The 26,967-nt window shown below is 26.1% G+C and overlaps 1 protein-coding gene across 1 annotated transcript in view; it reads right to left on the bottom strand.

The window, feature by feature from the left end:
* Positions 1 to 6,572: 6,572 nt before the first annotated feature.
* Nrt (Neurotactin) overlaps positions 6,573 to 26,967 on the bottom strand; it is a 123,421-nt gene continuing 103,026 nt past the window's right edge. The window contains exons 9-13 of the mRNA XM_075356719.1: positions 26,374 to 26,703; positions 22,369 to 22,512; positions 19,183 to 19,363; positions 15,007 to 15,254; positions 6,573 to 12,411 (exon numbers count right to left, since the gene is read on the bottom strand). Of these exons, the coding sequence (XP_075212834.1) occupies positions 12,139 to 12,411; positions 15,007 to 15,254; positions 19,183 to 19,363; positions 22,369 to 22,512; positions 26,374 to 26,703 (1,176 nt within the window). The 3' untranslated portion in view covers positions 6,573 to 12,138. The remainder of the gene's footprint in view (positions 12,412 to 15,006; positions 15,255 to 19,182; positions 19,364 to 22,368; positions 22,513 to 26,373; positions 26,704 to 26,967) is intronic.

Genomic DNA, 26,967 nt, shown 5'->3' with positions numbered 1-26,967 from the left:
TAAAAAAAAAAACATCTGTAAAAATATATGTACCCATATATAAATATTTACCAGATATAAAAATGTTTCCTATTTAAGCAGCCTTAAATTACTAATATGTGAAAAATGTGGTCCATCTTAAATATGAAGGGTATTCAAACATGATTTTTATTATTGACAGATCTTTTTCTTTTTACAATCTGCTTTCAGGAATGCTTATACATTGAAAAAAAGTACCTCTTATTTATTGTTTATTTATATTGTTATGATAGTGTTATTATGTTTATATATTAATGTTATACATAGATCTCGGAGAAAAAAAACTGTTTAGTTTAATTTTTATTTGCCTTTGATTGGATTTTCATGAACAATTATATTCAGGAGGAAATATAATGTTTGTATACAGCTTTAAATCTAATAAATGTAAACTAAGGGCAGCCTAGACAGTAGACAAAGATCACATTTACATTTAAAATCTCATTAGTGTTTTTTAAAAAATAAATAATCTATTACAATTTTTAAAATTTATTTAATTTTTTTTTTATTTTTTATTCATAAGTGCTTTCTCCCATATATATATATATATATATATATATATACATGCAGTGAATACATAAAAAAACTTAGGAAAACCAAAGTTTTAAATTCAATGATACATAAAAATCAGCAAATTGGATACTTTCTATACTGCATCTTGCTGAATTACTAGACTGGGAAATCTACATATTACATATAAGTCTAACGCTACAACATAAGCACTGTCATTAATCTATTGATTAATCATCACAATAAAAAGATAAAGATTATGATGAATGTTATAAATTTGAAAAAACAAATCATAGACAGTAAGTACATATCTACAAACTTTATTTTATATATATATATATATATAATATATATATATATATATATATATATATATGTGTGTGTGTGTGTGTGTTTAAAGTAACTCTATTTAATACATTTGAAAATAAGTTCAATTTTAGCAATTTAATCTCTTGTGTTAAATCTTTGGTTTTATTTTCATATATTTTTATAAAATTGGTTTAAACAAAACAAACATTTTAAAATATACTGAAATATTTATTCAAAAACCACTGAGTGCTTAGATATTCTTTTTTTATTATTAGAGGTCATTAGCTATTAAAAAATGCCAGCAGTATGCCAACTGTACCCAAGTTAACTGTTATCAAAGACCAGTTTTGGCTTTGGTAATTGGATTATTCCTACTTCACATCATTCAATTTTTAGGATGGACTGTTTTTTGATAGTGAATAATGTTTATATGCACAGCAGTTATCTATGATCAGATATAACATTTAAAAATATTGTAACTAAGCAACAATAATAATTAAAAATTAAGACTTTATTTTTTTAAAGTAAGTTTTGATTAGAAGTAAAAAATAAATTTGAAGAACAGAAAGATATCTCTCAAATGACAAATTTTATTTTATAACTCTGTTAGGTGGTTACATGTTTCAAATGTCATGCAATTGAATCATGCACTTCATTAATCACATAATCCAAAATACATTTTTAAGAAAATAAATTAAGAATTTTCAAAAAATTCTATATAGCCTAAAAATCCCCCAGTGATGATAATCTAAAATTGCTGGGAGAGTTAAAAGGAGTAAAAACATTATAAGAATCAAGGGATAAATACTTATAAAAAAACTCTTCACCATGAAGTAACCTCTATAAGACTATTTAAAACTAAGTGGGTGGCCAGTTTTACAAATGATGTTCTGAGAGCTTAAGTAGAAAATATTCTGACAGACTTGTTCAATGATATAATTTTATAGTTGTCTCTAATTTTTTTTATTTAATTTAAATAATATTGGATTTCTCCAGATATATATGGCGGTTTTACTTGATTTGAACTCACAGGTAGCTGTGGCTGTGTATTCCTTGTTCCTGTCATGACTGCTACCTGTACCTGGTTACATTTCTATATCACTAGACCAGAAAGTACTATTAACTTCAATCCAATATTAAAATCATGGCTGGAAGACACTAACATTAAAATATGATTAGTCTGGTTGGGTCTTGAACTGTTTATTTCTGTATGGGGAAACAAGTGTTAATCCTCCTCACTACTTTCACACAGTAATGGATAAGCATATCACAATTAAAAATAAAAATTAAGAAATTAGAACGTTACATTATCTGTATACAAACAATGTGAATAAAAAAAGGCTGTTTATATCAAAAGGTTATATTATGCAAAATCTAACATTTTTTGATCAAAACATGTTTTAATATTTTACATGAATACCCATCAAATAACTAGCTTTTTTCCACCACTTTTTAGTAACTATATTTATTTATGAAATGATTTGGCATTAATGCATAACTAACAGCAGCTAAAAGCATTCGTATGTAACCATACGATTATTAATATGTATATAACACTAAATATATTATAAAAATTTTGGTACATCATATAAGTAGCATGTAATCTAGTATTAGCTATTCTAATCGATTAAAAATGAAGAAATTACTGTGAATTTAATAACTTATAATCTAGAACAAGGATGTCATCAGACAGGAAATGTATTAAATAATCATTCTAATTAGATAAACATTTTGTTTCAATAATATTTCATTTACTTCACCACACCCCTCAGTTGTGTTAATCTTTGCAGCTCACTGCAACGTGGGAAGTTTTAATTATTGTTGCTTTCAAATAAAGGACAATTTGAAAATAAATTGATAAATTGAGAAAACTCTATAATATTATATTTACTATGCATCAAACTAGCTTCAGAATTTGTAAGGATAGTAAATCTTCTTTTTACGTTTTATCTCTGTTCTGTTAGATAGTGTAATCATAAAGTTGTAGGCTCTCTGATATGAATAAAAAATTACTTCTGAAAATTGCACACTCATTCTCAAAAGAGTAAACAGACCAGGCTTACTAAGTAATCTGTACCAATGAGGCGTAATAAAGAAATTAAAGAATGAAGTGGTTTCTATTTCCTTCTCCACTAAATTGAATATTCATTGTCTTCATACTTTCAGAAGAAGTAATGTTGGTTGGTGTTGTTTATATCTCAGTTGTTTTACATGCGTCATAGCCATAAGAAAGATACATAGGCTGAGAAAGGAATAAATGAATGTATTTTTATTAGTCAAGAAGCAATTCAATACACGTATATAAAATCTTCATTCAGTAAGGTAATATATATATACCTTACTTACTGACTTACTTACTTACTGAATATATATATAAATAAGCTTTTTTAATGAGCAACTGATAAAAAAATAATTTGCTGATTATTTTTGGTTTTGGTCACCAAGTGGATATATATATATATTTTTTTAAATAATTTATTTTTAGAAAGTCCATGTCAATACATACAAATGTATTTTAGTAACATAACTGTAGTAAATTATTAATAATGATAAAATCATAATGATGCATACATACTTCAATGATGCAATCATTGATTATTTAATGATTCAATTATGCATACTGCTGTAATAATTATTATGCATACTTTATATTATACAATTTGTTATTGTGATCTTTTTCAACTTGTTAACTGTTTTGTTTCAACTATTCTGTTTTCTTATTAAATTCTATTTTTGATTTATTCAAAAATGAATCTTCTTTTCTCCTGGTGTAATATAAATCAGTATATTATTGACATTTCATCACATACCATGTATTACCAAAACTAATCTATATTAAATAAACATGTAATCTATATTACATGTTTATATTACTAGATTAAAAATGTTTATCCATGAATTATACTTTTGAATTTCAATCTGTAGATATCCTTGATTTCTGAATCACCAGTTCCCTAACAATTTCAACCATATGGAAATAACTGAAAAAGAAATTGTGTGTGAGTATATGTATAACAATTCCACATCATATACCATTGAACAAAAAAAATATATATTGTTTAAATACAGTTATTACATTCATTCATGATATGTACAAATAAATATGTAAATATGCGTTATTTACAATAAAGATATGATAGATGCAAAGAAATAAAAGAAATTACATTAACTGTAAAAAATGTTGAAAGCCAAACTTACATTTATACAATTGATTATGTTTAAAGCTTACATGCAAACAGTAAATTTATTCATTCATTACAAAATACAAAGTCAATTTAAAAATATAAACTGTTTATCATAATACATTGATTATTCAGCAAGCTAATATTAAAATAATAAAATCATCTATATAATATATGGTTGTAACTAAAATTATATCAACAGACAAATTAAACTATTAAAAATACATTATAAATAATATTATATACATAATTATTTCTAACAAATTTACAAAATTATTTTACATACTGTATAATTAATTCATAATCATAATAAATATTTTAACAAGGAGAATTAAATTTAAAATGCTCAATATGTTAAGATAAAATGTGTTTTATATATAGTATTACTTGATGTAAAAAAAAATGCAACATATTAAATCAATTTTTAGGCATCAAACATTTAGAACTCAACTGACTATTGCCTAAAAAAAAAATAAATATAAAACAATTTCAGCAAAAATTTAAATACAAAATTAAAAAAAGAAAATAGTACAATTAATAAACCTGATCCCAAATAAATTCAAACACATTCAGCATTCTCTACTATAGTTAAGCTTCTTTGTAAAAATTATAATTGCGCATGGCAAATTTGTTTGAAAATTCGTGCACTTCATATCTATAACTAAATTCTTTTATTTACAGCTGGAGTAAAAAGATAACATCAATTGTGGTGTAAATGACATATGAAGATATCTATTCATACTGTTGTTGATTAAAAAATATATGAGAGATGTGCATATCAGTGTATTACTATTAATATCCATCTCAAAACATTGATAGCAATGAATTCACACTGGAAGATGATGAAAGCATATTTATGAAGTGGAAATAACATTGCTGGATGTTTATACTTACACAGAAGGAATAATCAGAGTCGGTAGATGAGTCCTTCCTGCAAATTATTCCCAACAGATCTTTCAGCATAATAATGGATGCCATCAAAATCAACATTGAAACAGTCTGTTTTTTCAGATCTATTTTGGGCATATGAATAACAACACAGTTAAAGTAGCTGTTTTGGTATTTCAAAGTCAGTAACAGATATAACTTTGTGGACACATTGAACAGTTCATATGTGCAAAAGATGAAAAGATTGTGGGAAAGTGCAAAATTTCAGAGCAAACAGTACAGTAGTACTATCTGTTTAATTTTATTGAATTAATTCATATTTTTTAAACTCCCACTGCAGCAGCGTGGAACAAATGACCCTTCATTAGAGATAATCCTACTATCAGACTTCTCTTTGCTGTTTGTCAACCAGTAATGTCAGTGTAATTGCATTATCAGAAGACAATTAATTCAGTTACATATATAATAAAAATAATTATAAATATACTTTGAAGGGAAAAAATCAAATAGTACTCGTTAATGCATATAACAACTTTCCTTTCATATTTTGAATCCATATATTGATTATCATAAATAAATATTAGTCATAATAATAGCATTAATAAATGTGGTTTATTTTATTGATGATCTAGTGTTTTACCTAAAATTTTTACTTACTTCTTAAGGGCATAAAACTTCTATAGTAATGAATTCTTTAGTTTTATCACACTAAAAACTATTGAAATCATTCAACAGAAATTATATAATTTAATCTTTCAAAATGCTAGTAACAATTTTGATAAAACCGTAATAACAATAGTATGTTTTTTCATTTGAGCAATAATAGCAAATTAATGAATTTACTTTACAAAAATCATTATTAAAAAAGATATATATATATATATATATATATATATATATATATATATATATATATATTTATATTTATTAATGGCAGCTCCATTTTGACATTCTGTATCTCATACAGCATGTAAAATACCATACTGAGTTAAAATGGCCGCTTGCAAAATTTGAACTTCGTCATTGTTACTGCTGAACAAATAATGACAAATTTACTAGTTGAATTAATCACTAGAGCTTTTCTCTTCTCCATCATTTTTTTTAGGTAACAAGCAGCACATCTATAACTATTCATTGCATTTGTGTATGTATTGTCAAGAGTATTGTCAAGATGACTTGCAGATAATTTTTTACATCTGCTGATAATGTCTCATATGCACCTGTCACATATAGGTGCATTCTGTCCTGTTTATATATATATATATATCAATTTTTTTTAATTTTTTTTTTTATGGATTTCACAATTATTGTTATCCTGCATTTTATTATTTATAATAAATATTGTGCTTATTATAATATTATTTAAAATGAGCAAAGAATACGTTTAATGAGGGTTTCAAATACAATAAACAACACAATAGAGAGAAAATAAGGATAATATAATGAAATTACTTTTAAAAATTTGTAAATAAATAATAATGTTTTAATTGATAAACTGCATTTTAATGAAGATGTTTTTAATAAACTGTGATCTTAAATAAGTAAAACAGGGGGTAATGGGTAATTATATATCTTTTCAAACAATTCTAAAATTGGTAAACATTGCATTAAATATTGATAGAAATAGATGTAATATTGAGTAAATTACACTCTGTATAGAATGTTGAGAGTTTTATGCAGTAGTAATAACTTCATTATCTTAAAGACAATAATTTTTTTTTTAATTTAAAAAAATACATCAATATTTTCAGAAAAGGAGAATATTAGTTGTAAATTTTTTCTCTATAATTTCATGTTCACTAACCACGTAAATAACTCATATAGTGAATGAGTTTATTGTCCATAGTTGTAATAGTCCGATATATATTATTAATATAACCAACTCCAAACTCATTAATGAGGTCAGTAGCTTACAAATCTTTCATATTTCTTACAAAAGTAGAAATGTGCAATACAACAAAATCAAAATTACTATAAACTGTAAAAGATACTTTTGCTAATAAGTGTAATACTGTACAAGTTATAACATTTTCAGCGCATCAAAAAGTAAAAAAAAAAATTTAAATAGTCTTAAGTCAATCGATTCATTATCACAGTATTATATTTTTTCATGCATAATATGTCATTCTAACTACAGTGCCATACAATCCCAGCAGTTGTACTAGTTTCATGTAATATTTTAAATTGTTCAATATAGGGATTGTTATCCTTTTTAAATATATATTGTAAAGAGTATTGCTTCTATCCTGTTCCACACATAATAAACACAGAGTGACCAACTCAATGAAAAATTATAATGTTAACAGGATGTGTTCTTCATAGTATCTTGTTTCTTAGGCATATGATGGTAAATAAACAAAATTAAAAAGGTTTTTAGTGGAAAATAATTTCAAACAGATTTATCTATTTTATTTGAAAGCAATTTTCACCAGTCATCCAAACTGAGGAAAATGATTTGCTAACTTAAAAATGTTTTTGAAGCTACAACAACAGTAATTATATAAAAGTTATTTTGCAGAGTTAGTAGGCTAAGAATATACGAGAAACTAAACTTTAAAACATTTGTTGTGTCTAATTTTTAGTTAGTTGGATAGTTATCATCTAATTTTTCATTGGTAGGGAACAGGTTAAAAAAATGTCGTCCTTTTTGTGTTTAATATGTAGACAAAATAAATTCATATTCAGATAAAAACAATACATTTACTCAATCACCTTCTATGCTATGTAACAACAAAATCAATCTCTCAAACAATCTCTGATTATGAAACAATTTTTAAAATTCATTTAAAAATAATAAAGAATGTTGATTTTGGCAAAGTTAACTGAACAGATTTTGAATAATGCTGTTATTTTACGGAGAAAATCATAGTTATCGAGAATATATAATACATTTTAAATAAAAAAATAAACTATATTATACAAAGGCTCTTTTCTTTTTTTAAATTCATTTCTTAAATTTGTTTTCATCATGAAGTAATAAAAGGTATATGTCCAGCATGTTACTATATCAACATTCTTTCAACATATTCATTGGAAGGTTAATTTATAATGACACTTATTGTTTTAAAAATATATCGTTTTTACATCAAAAATAAGAAATTAATAATTCTGGTAATGCACATATAAGAAATAATATTTCACTTATTTACAATTAAAAAAATCTAATGAAGTATTAAGTTCCTGTGGATTTATGTAAAGAGTTCATTAAGGAGGTAAATACTACCTGTAAATAATTGAATGTAAAATAAGAACTTTTATTTAAACAATAAACAACTATTAAGTTACAATTATTTAAGTTAAACAATTATTACTCAATAAGTTCAATTTCCCAGTTCATGAAAATAAATGTTTTTTTAAATAATTCCCTTAATTACTTGCAAAAATGTTACAAGTAGAATAAAAAGTTTTACAGTATAGTTTAAAATTGAGAAATTAGTTAATGTAATCAGATGTGCTAAAAATATTTATTAAAATGTTATACATTAATTTATATTTAAACTATTTAACGATTACTTTACAGATTAAAGAAAAAAATACTAATTTGGCACTTCAGCACAACACAATAAGAATAATGGAAAATTAAATAATCATCTCCAGTTCCTGATATACAGTATCTTAAAAGATAACTTAATTTTCCATTAATCTCGCTACTCTAATGAGATAAAAAAAATCAAAACATAATGAACTAAAAATAAATATCTTAAAAATAGTTTTTATAATAAACTTAAATCAACGAAATGTGAAAAGCATGAAATTATAAACCATTATTTATAGAAATTTTATGAATCACAGAATATTTAATTATCTGTTGTGCAGTATATTTCAAACAGAAATAGAATTATGCTATTAATAACCTGTCTTAACCATTTTGATGCCAAAATCCAATCTGTTATTAGCTTATTTAAAAATTTGACATCTGACCTACAGATGTCTTGAAAACTGTCTCATTTTAAATATTTTATAATATTATTCCAGTTTTTAATCAATATGAAGGATATAAATATATACAATTTTACTGAATTGTACTAAAGTGTATGTATCTGTTACACAATATATGCTTTTTTTTCATTTGTTAGAATCAATTCAACTGATTGATAATTTTATTGTTTTTATAAATTTTATGCATCATTGTCTGCTATAGACATTAATTACTAATAAATAAATATTTTTTGACTTCAATAATTTACTTAAAAATTGGTTTATTTACACAGCTTTGGCCAGTGGTATTATATGTTAGTTAATATAATTCAATAACCAGAGTGTTTCAATTACCCTGAAATAATTCCAAGTGTTATAAAATAAATTTATTGTTTTATCCAACATTCTAATGTTATATAAATTTTATAAATCAATAAATTAATACAGATAGAATAAATATTTTTGTAGATGAAAAAAAACAGTTTAATGTGTTTTGCTGTAAGCTGATAAGTGGTGCAGTATTCATTAATTTCTGTTGTAGTTGAAACATTTGTGGTTAAGTAGATGGTATAATTTATGGTGTTTTTGTTTATTTATTACCATCTTGTAGTGCTTTGTTATTATAATTGTAGTAACAAGATCAAGATTTCTAGTAATTAAAGATGCTGCATTTTACAAACATACTTTTCTTTTTTCATAGTCCGTGAATACTATTTTAGTTAGAAATAGTTCAAGTTTAGTATTATTTTATTTTTTTGTAATTTTTTCAGAACTTCTTTGTTATACTACATCTTTAATATTTGATTTCAGTATGGTAGTATGTATTAAATGTGACATGAATGTTGGCAGTCATTAAATACTAAAATATTTGTAATATTTTAATCTTTCCATAGACAACAGATGTGAAATTTTGTCTGTGTGTTTTTATAAGTTTCAGCTTACGTGCAAACTGCAAGATATTGATTGATATAAATGATATTTTTCTAAGTTCCAGAAGGGATGAAATATAAAAACTCATCTAAATACTTAGTAAAAAAAAAAAAAATTCCATTTTGACAAGTTTCATAATGTACTTACAGCTCTAGATTATGCAATAAAAAGTATCATTAATCATTCTTCCAGTTTTAGAACCAGTTCAATAAATTTATGTATTTGGCTGAACACATCAAAGCATCCATCTCTTCTGCAGTTTTATTGAATTAAAACTGGTAACTGTTGAATTATATTGTTACCAGTATATGTGTGGTAAGTGACAGATGAATTTATGCTTTGGTAGGTTGAGAAGATAAATCTCTGCAGAAAAATAACAGAGTATGACACTTTTTAATTATTTTATTTAATAAATACTGGCATCAAAAAGGTTAAGTTTATGTTGGCCTTAATTTGACTGAATAATTATGAGATGCATTTCATGAAAATACAAATGATAAACTACATTCAGCTGAACCACAAAGTTTATAAATATACCATAATTATATAATCATTATTCTAATTAAAAATAAAATGATGACAATGCAAAAAGCTTGTAGAAAATATAATTCCAACAGACTTTTTTTTTTAATGAAAGATCAATCATGACTAAACAAGACAGCAGTAACATATCATCTCTACAGTCTTTAATACAAAATTGTTTTAATTAATATATTATCAGTTGGCTGACAAAAATATTACATGTATATTTTTGTTTGATAGTATTAAATTTTCTACATAAGACATAATTACTACAAATATTGCATTACATTTTGGATTTTCTTTCATTAGTTTCTGAACCATACCTACAGGAAGCAGACTGTTAACAGCAATCCAATGTTGTTTTCTTTTAAATTATGTCACCACTTCATGCAGTGTGTGAACTACACTACTTCTACATATTAAGCTACTCAATTTACTGTTTATAAAACTAGTACTGGTGTGCTGGGTATGAAAAATTTACGTTATATTTTTATAAACATATTTAAAATAGGCTATAAAATTATTTATTTAATTAAAGTGTCCTTTGTGTTTACTTTACAAACAAAATTTTACATAACATGTATTTAAACTAAAAACTACTAGAGTATTCTGCAACTATTTGGTCACATTTCTATGAAAAAATTATGAATTTTCACTTAAAATATTCATTTAATAAGAAGAGTGTTTTATAGTCATCCAAAAAACTGTAAAGTCATTAAAGATAGTTTATTATTTTATTAATCACAGTTATTTCAAAATCTATATTTCTCACAGAAAGTAAATCATTATTAATTCTAAAATATACATCAAAAAATGTTTTTGATATATTATTATGTACCTATATTCATCATAAACAATAAAATTTATTAGCCTAAATTTATACTTTGGCATATATTGAATAAAAAGATGTTTTAATGCTAAGAAGAAATAGAATAAGATCTGAGAATGCATTATAAAATATATCTAATGAGATCATAAAAAATATTTCAGGTCAAAATTGTTCTGTAAAACACATATCTGTAGATGTTTTTACTCTGCAAAAAATTATTAGTCTCATTCAGTCTTTTATGATTAATCTATTATTAGATAAATGTAGTTGCAAACATTATACTATGTCACTATTTACATACAGTTTGATTTCATGTTGTGATAATTAAAGTCATGTACCCCTAGCCTAATTTCTTACAACAAATACAGTTTTATTAATCAAAAGTATTAAAAATCATAGTATATCAAGAAAATATTAATACTTAAACACATATTTTCTGTCATTAAATTTAAAAAAAATATGTTCTCATTAATGGATTCAGTAGAGAAAACATTATACATAACTGTGATCAATGTAAATTCCATGATGAAATCTTCAGGTTCACAATTTTATTGTGTTATTTATGTTTTGTTTTATTTATTTATTATTTAAACATCTATTGACAACTCAATTCAATCTTTTTATTGGTGATAGAGTCTGAATGACATTAATATATATAAATCAGGACAAAATATAAAAAAACCTCAATTTTAACACACACAGTTAAAGAATGAATCAGAATAACTAAAGATGATACAATAAAGTAGTAGCTTAAAGAAAATGGGGCCATTCATAAAACTGAATTTTATTTACTTATTTATAAATAGACAGATAGTATTCATACAATCTACATAAAATCTGTTGATTATCTTATACCAAATTTAATAAAACCTCAAAAACCTATTTTCCAGAGGAAGCATTATTTGGCATTACAAATGATGTATAGATTATAGAAATATAATGAAGTAAGGAAACCTAATAATACTCTTCTTCTCAGCATTCACATAATGACATTTAATACTTTTCAATTAATACTTAATAAAGAAAAAAGAAGACTTAATCTGCTCTTCCATAACGAGGTACAACATCTTTACTAATCCAAAAATCACAATTTGGATACTCTACTGCCTTATGTGGATCCTGGCCAACTAATATTATATGATCTTTGTTTGAATCTGATCGTGCTGCATCAAATTTACCAAAAGCTACAAAGCGATAAAACATTTGCTGCATAGCTATAACAAATCTCCGCTGTTCAGGTGATTTTGCTCTATATGAACCCAGGATTGCTTTTATATCAACTCCCATTTCAGCTAACTCATTGTAAGGCTGTAACAAATCAATTTGATTATTAATTTTTTTTAAATGTACACATTCATGTATAAATAGATATTAAAAAAAAAAAATAACAATGATGAAATATTAAACAGCTGAGTTTTATACTTGGTTACATACTTATTTTCTTCATCAACTACAGGCTAATATAAAATTTAATGTGGAAACAGATTTTGAAGTAAGTGGAAAATGTCAAGTCTGAATGGAATTCAACTCTAGAACGTGCCGGATGTAAAGCAGAGATGCTACAATCACAAAATATTGATTTACAATAGCAGCTAGATATATATATATATATATTGATCAATCTGTAAATATTATTGCTTAGCCACCTATGCATATCACTATGCATGTGTCTATAAGTAGGATATTGGTATAGGTTTAAACAGATAAAGATTACACTTGAAAAAATTAAAATAACTGAATTTATTCCCAATAAGCAAACCAAATATTATTATTAATGTGACTGAGTGTCAGCCATAGTTGCTGGAATGAATAAGTAAAATAAGCTAAAATTGTTTTATATTAAATTGGATATATAATTCTTAATCAAATTATTATGAGAAAGCAAAGCAGTTTATTTAATATCGGTATTGCATGATAAATGTATTTATTAATTAATATCTTCTGGTGATTGTACAAAGAAACAGATTTAAATTTAGCTAATTTATGCAGTACAATCTCATAAAAAATGAATAATTATTCTATTTTGACTTTTAAAAAAAAGAAGACAATGTAATCTAACCTAGTTTTGTAACTTTTACTTTAAAGTAAGTCACCACAATTCAGAATATAATTCATCAAAATTTTCTTTAATTCTGATATTTGAAGAGAAAGTAGATTTTAGGTTATAAAAAAAAAATTGTTATTTGTAGCTTTTGGAGGAAAAGTAAAGGGATAAATATAATGAAATTTTGATTGAGAAGGATCTGTGAGATACATACTATTGCATGGAATAATAAATTTATTCATATGTATATATTTTGTCCAAGTTTATCTGGTTAAACTTTATTTTGTTTTATTTAATTTTTATTAAAAAACTGGTTTTTGTTAATTTTTTTATTTTTATTTTGTTTCTGCATCTTATATATAAAAACTGTTTTATAAAGTATGTATTAGTTAAAACATATTTTATTTGTAATTTTATATAAATACAATTTGAGATAAGAAAGAATAAACAGACACAGGTCTACCAGAACCAATGTGTAGTCAACTACATAAGTAGAAACTATTTCTAGGAGTAATCGAAAAGTAACTTCCAATTCCTTATTAAAAAAAAAAACTCCAACTGATAGAAAAATAACTTACTACATTCATATTTTAGCTATTTTTCTACATAATTGTTATCCAAATTAAGGCACTTGTCATATCTATAACAAGTCTTTGAATACCCTTGTCATAAAACTCTGCTGCTTGTGAATTAAGCCAAGTAGTAACATCAATTTTTAACTGCTCATCATTTTCAAAACTCTGCATCACTAACCATATCTTCATTTTCGGGAAAAGGTGATAATCACTGGAAGCCAAATCAGGGCTGCATGGGGGACAGTTAACAACTCAGATTTGAAACTGTTGATTTGGCATTGGTTATATACTGCAGTATATGGATGAACATTGTCATGAAGAAAAACAAAGTCTGAACTCAGCATGTTGCATCATTTGTTTTATATGGCCCTTCTCAATCTTTTCAACGTCTCGCAGTAAGTTTCAGTGTTATTTCAGTTCAGGGCTATTCAGAAATTAACTTCAAGCCATCAGTAAGGAGCGAGGAGTTGAAAAACAGTGTTACTACCTGGCTTAATTCACAAGCAGCAACGTTTTTTGACGAGGGTATTCAAAAACTTGTTTATAGATGTGACAAGTGCCTTAATTTGAATGACTGTTATGTAGAAAAGTAGCTAAAATATGTATAAATAATTGGTGTTTTTTTAATAACCGATCAGAAGTTATTTTCTGAATAGCCCTTAACTTTAATTTACAAACACTTAATTTACAACTTTAACATATTAGTATATTTATTTACAACATTTCTACTTCAATCTGTGAGTGCTGTCTTTGTGATTGAAGAGATTTTTATGGGGTCATGATTTGAAACCATCATAACCCCCAACATTCATGACAAAATTTTTTATAGAACTTATAAAATTATTTCTGATTAATAATCAATATATGATCAAAAATATTGATATACTAACATATTTTTAACAATTTTGGTTTCTGATATCTCAAAATCAGGAATGGTTTACAAAAAAACAGGTTACACCATTACTTTTCTTATTAAATTTTACATGAAAATAATGAATCATATGATCACATTGCTATTTTTAAAAAAGTGTTTCAAGATGGCACACCAAAATTTTAAAGTTTGGTATTTTTCATACTGTACACATTTGCTTTTGTTTCTGTTATCAAACTTTTTTTAATTTAAATCCATTTCCATTTTTCTTACATTCTATCAAACATAATAGTTCAATAAATAATAAAATAAATCTGAAAGGTGTATTTTTTAAGTATGAATAAAATATGAGCAAATTGTAATACAATTTGCATTCTGTAATATGAATAAAAACTATATGCAAGCATATTTACCTGAGTGACAACATAGAATCCAGTGTTTGGGATTTGTGTTGCTAAATGGAAAAGTGGACATACTGTACGTATATCTGATATCATAGCTGCTAAGCCAGAAAATGAAGTATTGTATCGACGAAGAGCTTCTTCTGAAAGTCCTAATTTTTCCAGCTGACTAGAACGTACTATTTTTGCTACATCTTCTGCATTCCACTCACTCTTTTTTTCCTTTAAATCCTTTGTAGCTTCAACATGAGCAGTTGTTCCTTGAAACAAAAATGAAATGTTAATCTAAAAAGAAATTACTTTTTGATATAATTTCTGACAGACAATTTCAGTTTTTTTCTAAAAACATTACAGTATTCAACAATTAATAGTTAAATAATGCAATTTCAATAAACACAACTTCAAAACTGGTTGCATCAGTTTGTTGTCGCACACAAAATGATGCAACAACAAATTAATTTTATTTCAAGAAACAGTAGACTTTAACCCTAGCTCTGGTAACTTATATGTGAGTTGTGTTATGACTGGTAACAACTTTTAAAATAATTTTGTGACAAAAAAAATATTATTTGAAATAAATAAATGTCAAATTAGTTGTGTTGTACATAAAATAGTTCAGAATATCTTTTAGTAACAAAATTCTTAATTAATTTTATCATTAAGACAAAAAAACATTTATAAATGACAAATTATGGCTTTTCAAAATAAATTTGTTTTATCACGTTACATAAAAAGAAAAAGTTTATCTAACCGTAAAGCAAAATTTGTTCTATATAAGTTGTGAAATTACATTAATTTAGTTAGTACCGACTGTCACCACTAGTACCACCACACCCATGTGAATTAAATACGGTATATGTGAGCGCTTTAGTTAGAATCATTAAATTAAATAAACAAAAAAATATTATGATCAAATAAAATGATAAAATTTTAAATTACGTTGTGTATGTATATGTGTGTAAGCCATTTATCAGAAACAAGTCACAGTTGTAAAAGACTTTCCGAATGCAGCTTTAGCCATGTGTTGGAAAAGTCCTTTAACTGTGTTGTCAGTTTTTTCATAAGTTTAAAATGTGGGACAAAATTAAATCCTTTATTAAGGTAGCAAGAAATTGAAAGTGGAACCTTTTGTTAACTACAGAAATAGAATATGTTTTTTTTAAAAGTAGGAAGCTGTATCAATAGGCAATTTTTTTTTAAAAACCATGCTGACATTTTTTAATATAGTATGCTTTTTCAAGAAAAGTTGTAAGTAAATTTTTCATAATTTTTTTCAGATAATATAGATAATAATGAAATTGGACAATTATTTTGTAAATTAAGTGCCAAACTCTTCTTAAGAAAAGGAATAACAGAAGTCTTAAGGCACAATAGGAAATACTCTATTGCTGAAAGATTCATTAATTAAATTTGTAAAGGGAATAATAATAGTATTTGTGACTTCTTTTAAAATACTAGCAGGAATATAATCAGGAATATTTATTCTTTAAATAAGATGTTTAAAATATATTTAAGTTCCTGGTATCAACTAAAAATACAAATACTGATTCATCAAAAAAAAATATTCAAGGTGAATGGCTTTGTTTGAAATGGATCGAACAACAGTTTTTTTTTTTGTCTTCAGTCATTTGACTGGTTTGATGCAGCTCTCCAAGATTCCCTATCTAGTGCTAGTCGTTTCATTTCAGTATACCCTCTACATCCTACATCCCTAAAAATTTGTTTTACATATTCCAAACGTGGTCTGCCTACACAATTTTTCCCTTCTACTTGTCCTTCCAACATTAAAACGACTATTCCAGGATGCCTTAGTATGTGGCCTATAAGTCTGTCTCTTCTTTTAACTATATTTTTCCAAATGCTTCTTTCTTCATCTATTTGCTGCAATACCTCTTCATTTGTCACTTTATCCACCCATCTGATTTTTAACATTCTCCTATAGCACCACATTTCAAAAGCTTCTAATCTTTTCTTCTCAGATACTCCGATTGTCCAAGTTTCACTTCCATATAAAGCGACACTCCAAACAAACACTTTCAAAAATTTTTTCCTGACATTTAAATTAATTTTTGATGTAAACAAATTATATTTCTTACTGAAGGCTCGTTTCGCTTGTGCTATTCGGCATTTTATATTGCTCCTGCTTCGTCCATCTTCAGTAATTCTACTTCCCAAATAACAAAATTCTTCTACCTCCATAATCTTTTCTCCTCCTATTTTCACATTCAGTGGTCCATTATCCATTATAAATCAAATTTTTTTATTTTTTGAACTGTTTCTTTTCTACTAAAAGTTAAGCTAGAATGAAATCCTTCTGAAGCCTATTAAGAAATAATCTTTGGTAAACTAAGAAGATGTATGTAGGCATTGCAAAGTTTTTGCCAAAGTACAACTCAACATGCATGGTACATGAGGTGTCACTCATGCAAAACACAAACTTTTTATTCAAAATGACTTTGCAGTTTACTTATATGTATACAATTTTTTTAATCCTATTCATGCTGTCATCCAAGCAGATGTTTCCTTTAGTCACATTTAAACTATGCAGATATAGCTATTTTTCTGATAGGGTCATACTATAAATCGTCTCTATTTCTCTGAACTACATCGATACTCAACATTCTACAAATGAGTGTATAATGTGAAAAAAATTACATTGCTTGAAAAGCTTTTCAAGCCCAGTAAGTAACTGAATCTATTTTACATTAATATCAATAGCCATTTACATTTTTATATCAACAGTCATGAACTTTTTCACATCTTTAATATTTAACTCCATTTACTCTTCACATATGGAAAAAAAAAATATGTTGTTTAATTTTCTCTTTTTTGCCTCTATTGTTCTTGGAAAATATATTAATTTCTGTTATAATACTTTTTAGAAAAAAAAAAGGCCAAAGAGAAAATCAAAGAACTGGAGAGACTATGGAGGACAGTATTTTTAATTTAAAAATAATAAAAATGTTGATTCTGATTGTAAATCAATAGTTAGTATTAGAAACACCTATATCATCATACTTTGTGCCACAGGATTTATTCTGTAAAATTATTAATTTTTATTTATCACTAGTTGAGCCGGCAATGCTTTGCTATTGCTAGATTTGAGTATATACATGCATACTCAAATCTAGCAATATATACATATATATATATATATATATATATATATATATATATATATATACACATATTGCTAGATTATATATATTATATATATATATAGATTAAATGAACACAATTGAAAGTTTGATAAAACATTAAAAAACTGAACATTACAGAACTTTGACAAATGTAACTTTTCACTATAAAAATCAGAATGTACATAAATCCAGTTATCAAAACAACAACACTACCTATCGGATTTAATTCAAACTACTCTAAACACAGTAGTCAGTCAAAAATGCTTTAATATTCTTTCTACTGGTCAGATCAAGGATTTCAATAGCTTTAAATCTTCTTCAGACAACGCGAACTATTTTGCAAAAAACCATGTGTAAATCAATCCAGTAGTTTTTTAGTCTATATTGGACACATATACAAACATTGTCTTTTATATATATATATTTATTTATTTTCATAAAACAAAGATTAAAAATAGCAAAATGTGAAAGATTTTTGTATTAACAAAATATACGTTGACATTACTATGCAAATAAATAAAAAATTATTTTCCTCTATCTCAAAAACAAAATATATCATTCTCATAAATAAAAAACTATATTAATGGTATTTCTTTTAAATTTGTATCAAAACATGGGTACCCATTACAAAATGTGATTTCTGTTAGACTTAAATTCCTTCCGATTTAGAAATTTTGATTGAGAATTTCATAATCTTTTTGACAAAAAAGTTGTAAGTTAATTCAAAATTTAAAAAAATTCTAATTAAAATAACATAATTTGTAAACATTCACAATATTTTTTATAAACATCAGATGAATAAAATACAATATAATTATGTTTTTCAGATGAAAACCAAAAATATTAATATATTATCTAAAGAGACATACATAATTTATTTATAATTTCATTTATTTATAATTGTACTTATACTTATAAATTACAATTTATGTTACCATCATTGTAATTTATGTTAATAATCCTATTTAAAAACAAATCAACAGTACAGCACAATTGTAGTATAAATATTAATGACCACTTTACAAAAATAATATTGATTTTAATTTACCAATGACTAACTGCAGTTTGAAATCACCACGTTTCCATACTTCAGATGGATGTTCCTTTAAAATTGCTCCATCCAGTACCAACCAAGGGTTTGGCTCTGAACTGTTTTTTCCAAGTGGAGGAAGCTCAGGTGTCTTATACGTCCACTCATCTGGGATTAGATCTAGAAGATGCTCCACATCCTAAATAATAACATATTAATTATCGTTTTTATGATTATTCAACACTAAATATTTTTTTCTTTCATAGGTGTTGAAAAATTACTTATTTAAAAAATAATAACAAACAAAATTTCATATTACAGATGAATTACTAGACAATGCTAATTTTCAGAAAAAGAGTAAGATGATGAAAATTAAGTTAAATTTTAAGTAATCAAAGAACAAATCTTTGATTAATTAGAAAAATAAAGTGAGAACAAATATAAAATTTAAAATAAGTAAAAAAATCAAAATTGATAATAATGTGCATATATGTGACACTACACACATACAAGCAGAAGTATTTATACACATATACATTCACAATCACATGTATTCATAGAGATGACACTTTATTTTATAGTGCGTTCAGAAAGTCTCAACATTTCTGAATTTATAAATTGATGGAGGTTTATAGATTAAACAAAAAAAATTGCTGCAGAGAAAAACTGAAAACCAAGTCCAGGTATCAATTTAATATGACTGTAGAAAAAGAAGTGGTGGAAAATTTCTTAAGAACAGTAACACAAAGAGAATATTCTTAAGTCTACTAGGCCTTTTGAAGTAAAGGTGATAACCATGGAGTAGCTGGAGCAGTAAGATTATCAGGAAAGGAAGAGAAGACTAGTAAAATTGTTCAATGAAAAGTAAAAGGAAAATATCTATTGTATGTAATTTGGTGAAGGTTACCATGAAGAATGTGCCCTACAAAGATTTGTGCAAATAGGATAATTCAAAATAATGTTCTTATTGCAAATAGTAAATTAGTGACTCTTTTTAGGATAAACTGTTTTCAATGTTCTTAGTCCTGTTATAGAGTATTCTGATAAATTCATGTATCACATTTTTTAATAATTGCTCCAGCACAAGCAAAATTTTAGGAAAAAAATTATTTGTATTTTTTGCTAAAATTTATCAATTTTTAATCATGAAACTCTCAGAATATGCAGAAAGCAAATTAAAACATAAAAAATCATGTTCAATTTTAATGGAACTTTTAAATTAATAATTTGAGTCGGCTAGTTAATCTTACAATCCAATTTTTGTTTTGGATTTTGGGCTTTTGGACACTTATGGTTCAGTCGATTGCAACCAAAAAAAGGGGAGGTGCACAACTAGATATTACAACAGTCTTAAATCCAAAATGTCAACATCCTATGGCTAATTGTTTTTGAGTTATGCAAGATACATATGTACGTACATACAGACGTCATGCCAAAACTAGTCAAAATGGATATTTCTGTTGAAATGTGGAAACCGAAATTTTTCGTGATCATAATACTTCCTTTACTTCGTACAAGGAAGTAAAAATAAATAAAACACTAAGATTCTACTGCTAAATTAATTTTCTTAGCACTAAGGATTATCTTTTTCCCATTTTAAAGTCTACAATGAATAGCCCAACAAGTACAACTCGATTATTCTTTTTCCATAATTCATGATTAAGGAATAATCTCAACAGTGAGTACTCTGTGTATGTGTGAAATGTGTAGTAATCAATGTAGCCTCATACAGGTTAATAATAATAACCTTGCACTCAGTATACTGAAATTCTGAACATAAAATAACATGCAATAATAAAGCAACTGTACAGCTGGTTTTCATATACCCATGTGATTACATGCTTCTCTAATTTAGCTCAACACAATTTGCCAGATCATGTTCCATCATAATACATCTTGAAATAAGCATTAAAAAAATTTATTATTATTATTCATTTTTCAATCAATAGTAGTTAAGTTTTTTTTTATTAATATCATTCAAAGTCTCACTTCACTGTTGTTTGTACATTTGTTAAGTTTGAAACTCTTATTTTAAGAAAAACCATAGTTCACAAATTCATTATTAAAAATCACATATAAAAATGATAATAATGAAAAATAAAATTTTAATTTAATAGTGCTATCAGTTTTAGAAATATTAATAATGATTAAAATCAGGACTGTTTGGTGAGTATGTTTGAAATAGTGAATTGATTGTGCATTTGCAGCTTCCTTACATATGAAGTAACTGATAATAGACTTATGAGTACAATCATCTCACAAAAGGTTAACTTGTAGCTCATCTCATTTATTGCAGGTCTCTTTTTAATCATCCAAAATCTGCATTACAGTTTGATTTATATACCAGGTTATTTTATATAGTAGGATTTATGGATAAGCATTTAGATATAAAGAAAAAAAATTAATATTATCTTAAGAAAATATTTTTAAATTCTTTCATTTATCATAATTGAAAAAAAAGATGCACAATAATTAGGAATAATCTCATTATAATGTAGTTAATAACAAATACTTATACTTACTATATTACATTATAATATATATACAAAATATAACAATCTTTTATACAAACAATCTTTTTTTATGTTTTTATATATTCAATATTAACAACTCAGCCCCCAAAATGCAGTAAAATATAAACCCTAATACCAATATTTGACTTTTGCAGGATCCCACATCATCAGTCAGTACACAAATTCTATAATTACAAAAAACAAATATTAAAACCTAAAATTTAGAAGAAACCATAACACTATTAATGACCACAATATCTGTATGAACAACCATATAGATATTACAGATTGTTCATACTGATACTTTAGTTATTAAGTGTTATGTTTTTTAGATTTTAAGTTTTTTAATATTTGTTTTACATAATTAAAGAATTTGCGTCCCTACTAATGATGCAGGATCCCATGAAAGTTGATTATTGGTATTGCTTTTTTTTTGGTTTTATCTGTTAATGTGTTTGGTGGTTAAGTTGTTATTGTAGAATTTAATTAGCACAGTGCTCAATATGTTGATGAATTATTTGAATTTTCAAAATATATATATATATATATATATATATATATAAAAAAACATTTCATATATATATATGATTATTTCATTTCATATATATATATATAATTTCATTTCATATATATATATATATATATATATATATATATATATATATATATATATATATATGAAAGGATTTACCTGTTTCTTTAAACAGTCAGCATTTCCATTAATGTCGCATTCCAATCTCTCCATATATGGAATAAATTTTTTTTCAGATTCCATTAAAGTTTCATTTGGGAAGATAGCAGAACCACTGGATAACCATGCCCTTGCAAATAATTCCTGAAATAAATGATATTTTAATTTCAACATATCAGTATGTACAATAAATACTTGCCCTTACAGAAAAAATAATGATTTTGCATTTATGTGCTTTTGTGTAGGTGGTGTGTGTGTGTGTGTGTGTGTGTGTGTGTGAATGCAAAGTTTGAAACCTACAACATATTATATCTTTTAAATTTAAAACACGGGTTTAAATATTCATTAGCTTTTGTACAGTATGTTCAAATGTTGTTATATTACAATATATGAAAACATCTACGTTTAAACTTTCATACTTTTATTAAAAAATATGTTAGAAAAAAGTACACTGACTTAAAGTTTATTCTTTTGTACATTAATTCAATAACCTCTTTTTTAAAACAACAATGAATATGTTGTTTAACCTTTTACAGATACAGAAAAACATGATTCTTACACTGATTCACATGATTTTCTTTGTTATTTTGATTAAGCAATTTTTATACTAACAGTTACGTTTCAAAAATTGGTTTGGCTTTTAAAAACACAATGAATGCAGACTTTATTGAAAAAAGTTAAAGTTTTTATAAAAAATCATCTTTTTTAATATTAAATTTAATTGTAAATATAGAAAGCAACTGAATATATTTATAAAAGGTAGCATTAACATTTTCATAGAATTGTTCATTTTCTTTGAAATTGTAATTGTAATAAAGAAATTATTGATTCATAAACTGTACCATTCATGACATTTTGATATATTTATCAGGATGTATTTGTTTGCTCTTCAGCAATAGCTGTTGATATAGGTGTGTTTGTGTAATGTGCAAATGAATAAAAATTGGTATGTTAATATAATTTTTGTAATATTGCAGTTTAGAGTGGTTAAGACTGGACTGTGTACAAATGCACAATTCTGTACTAAAATATCATCATCAGGAACATTGCTTGAACAAATTCATGGTGAAATGATAATGAAAAAAATGTGAGTTTGAGTAGCACAAGTGTTTTTGAAAGGATTTTGTTAGTATCGGTGATGATGATATAATAGTATATATGATGACAAATAGAGGGAAGTTACCTCAGTATTCTCGAATGATCTAAAAAGATATTATGTTTATGAACAATGTATTCCAAAGATAAGCCACCTTATTGATCCATATCGATCAAGACATACTCCGAACTCAAGATATAATGTTTCTAGAGTTGATATACTATAGTAAATGTTCTAAAGCAGTGATTTTCAACCTTTTTAGCTCCATGACTCCCAAAAGTAAAAAAATAAATAAATCATGAATATTTCATAACCCCCCCTCCACCACAAACCAATGAAACCTAGGTAATGGGACAATGATAGCAATGGGTATGAACATGCTTATATGAAATGTACAAACATGAGCAATTTACAAGTTACAACCTGATGTTCACTTGCTCCTTGTAATTTGACCTGCTTGCATAATATTCACTGTGAGAGCATCATGTTCGAACATGCTATGATACATTTTAACATGTGATGCTCTCAGCAGTATAAAAGAGGCACAGGGGTTTGCAGAACATCAGTTTAGTTTCAAATGCAAAGTGTGCATCTGGTGCCTTTATTTAAGTTTTTAAAGTGTAATTTCATTGAAAATAATAATAATTGAGATTTCAGGTTTTAGTGTGCACTCAAACGGTATAACTGTATTTTTCTTCAGTTATATTCTTATGCAGAATGGATACATTTGTGAAAAAATGAAGGGAGCCATCTATAGCCAGTAAATCGATTGGTAAAATGAGATGATTGTACAATGACAGTTATTTAAATTATGGTTTTACCTCAGTAGATGGAAAGCCACAGTGTGTTGTTTACTTTCAAGTCCTCTCCGATGAAAGCTTGTAGCCATCAAAAAGGATTTGACTCTTGGAAACTAAACATAAGGATCATAAAAGTAAACCCTTGGAATTCTTAGAAAGAGAATTACATTCTTTGAGAAATCAACAAGTTTCTATTTGTAAATCAAGCCGTACTGATAAAATTACACTTGAAGCATCTTATCTTGTACCATTAAGAGTAACTAAGATTTCCAAACCCCATACAGTTGTAGAAAACCTCATATTGCCTGCTGAAATTGATATGGTCAGTGTTTTACTAGGCGTGGAAGAAGCAAAAAAATTCTGCTTTCTAACGACACAGTATGAAGGTGAATCGATGACATGGCTACCAATGTTCACAATCAAATAATTCAGCAAGTGAGTTCAAGTGAATTTTTTAGTATTCAGTTTGATGAATCAACAGTGGTAAATATTTCTCAGTTCTTATGTTTTGTGAGATATGAATGCGTTAGGGACAGATTAGTCAAAGAAAATGTGTTGTTTTGCAAATCAATACCTGGTCATGCAACAAGACAATGTCTTTTTGATGTTATTTTTATGAAGCTACTAAATATCATAATAGATTGGACAAAATGTATTGCAGAATGTAGTGATGGTGAAAAGGCAATAACAGGAAAGAACAGTGAATTTCTGAAAAAAAAAGATTGTCTTATTCCAAGGGCAGAATGAATGCACTGCTTCTTTCACAGACATGTAGATGAATTAATAACATTTTTCCTGATAAACAAAGGCCATTCTCAATGCTTTTAGAATAATGAGTGTAGGTTACTGTTAGCTTACTTAACTATGTATTTTTGCATTTAAAAGATTTGAATGTAGATTTACAAGGACGTGATAAAACATTTTATTAATGACAAACAAAGATCATGCTTTAATTATGAAGCTTGACATCTGAATTATTCACCTTTAGAACAAAAGATTTGATATGTTTTCACTCACTTCCGATTATATTGAGAAAAATTTGGATGAAGAAAACACTATTATTCACCACAGTTTGGATAGCATGAAGATGCATTTGCATGAACTAAAAATTCAGTTGGAGTATTTACTGGAAGGTAAAAATGATTTCTCAAAGAGATGGGTAGTGAATCCAATTGATGCAGCTGTTAAGTTACCAACTGAGATTCACAACCAGCTTATCAAAATGTCTACCGATTAAGCGTTACAACTACAATCACATTTAAAGATTTAGATATGTTTTGGCTTGCTCATCGAAGTGAATATGGAAATTTAGTCACAGAAACATTGAAAATATTAATTTCTTTCACCACCCTTTCCTCTGTGAAAAGGGTTTTTTGTCTATGATTGCTGATCATTAAATACAGGAATCATCTTTTATCACTTAAAAATAATTTCCTTTTGTGTTTTTCTAACATAGATCCATGTATGGAGAAACGCTTTAGCTGTTAAAAGAAATGCAGCCATATCATTATTTTTTACATGTCTATTTATAAGTGTAAATAAAATGTTTATAATAAATGATATTTTTTCTCATCAAATGATTTCATTATTGTTTACATGAAAAGTTGTAGGCTAATTTTGCAACCCCCCCCCCTTCATATCATCGCAATCTCCATGGAGATCGCAACCCCCAGGTTGAAAAACGCTGATCTATAGTATTTACTATAGCCTTCCAAATTGGACCACTATCACTTTCTTGGTTGAAATAGACACTGTGAAAGGACAATAATACAAGGGTACCAATGACATCAACAGCAAAGGAAGTTTCTGAGAACATTTCCAAGTGTGTAGCTGTCTAAGAAAATTATATTAAAGAAGATATAATGCAAAATGTTTTTATTTTAACAGATAAAAATAACATTCCTGAGAAACTTGTGAAACTATTTATTTTATTATTATTATCATTATAATTATTTATTATTTTTTATTATTAATATTATTTTTATTTATATTAATTTTTATACAATAATATGATGATTAGTTTTTTTACTGTTAAAATCCTAAAACATAATATTACTATACTTTAAAATCTAACTGCAAAAATAAAAGTAATATTTTATCTATCTATACCTCAGGTTTTCTAATAGAAGTTAAGGCAGTCACTAGAGTTGCACCAGCTCGATGAGCCAATATAGTAACCATTTTATTATCACCTCCAAAATGTTGAATATTTAAATTAACCCACTTAAGAGCAGCTACCAAATCCAAAAGACCATAATTTCCTGAAGTAGGAGGATGAACTGATCTAGTAAGTGGTCCTGTAGCCAAGAATCCTGTTGGACCTAATCTGAAGTTTGGTCTAACAAACACAACTTCTTTTGCTCGACTTAACCGAGGAGATGGAAGCATATCACCCGGTGATCCACCAGTTAACGTGTCAGCGCCAACAAGTACAATAACCTGCAGAGACATTGATATAATCATTATGGCTAAATTACATCATAATATCATTAATCTTTTTACAATAATACCTGAAAGCAATTAATAAATCAATTAAGAAGAAATTTTCAAAACATGTTAGTTTTGTTGAACATATTATAAAGTAAAAGAATTAAATATTTTAGGATAGTTGCCACTGACTAAGCAAACTAATGAGAAAACATTAAAATATTAAAACACATTGTTCAGTCCAAATTTGATATTTGTTTTAATATTAAAAAAAAT

This window comes from Lycorma delicatula, chromosome 2, assembly GCF_047948215.1.
Source record: "Lycorma delicatula isolate Av1 chromosome 2, ASM4794821v1, whole genome shotgun sequence".
Taxonomy (NCBI): Eukaryota; Metazoa; Arthropoda; class Insecta; order Hemiptera; family Fulgoridae; genus Lycorma; species Lycorma delicatula.
This window is presented reverse-complemented; position numbering and strand designations above follow the sequence as displayed.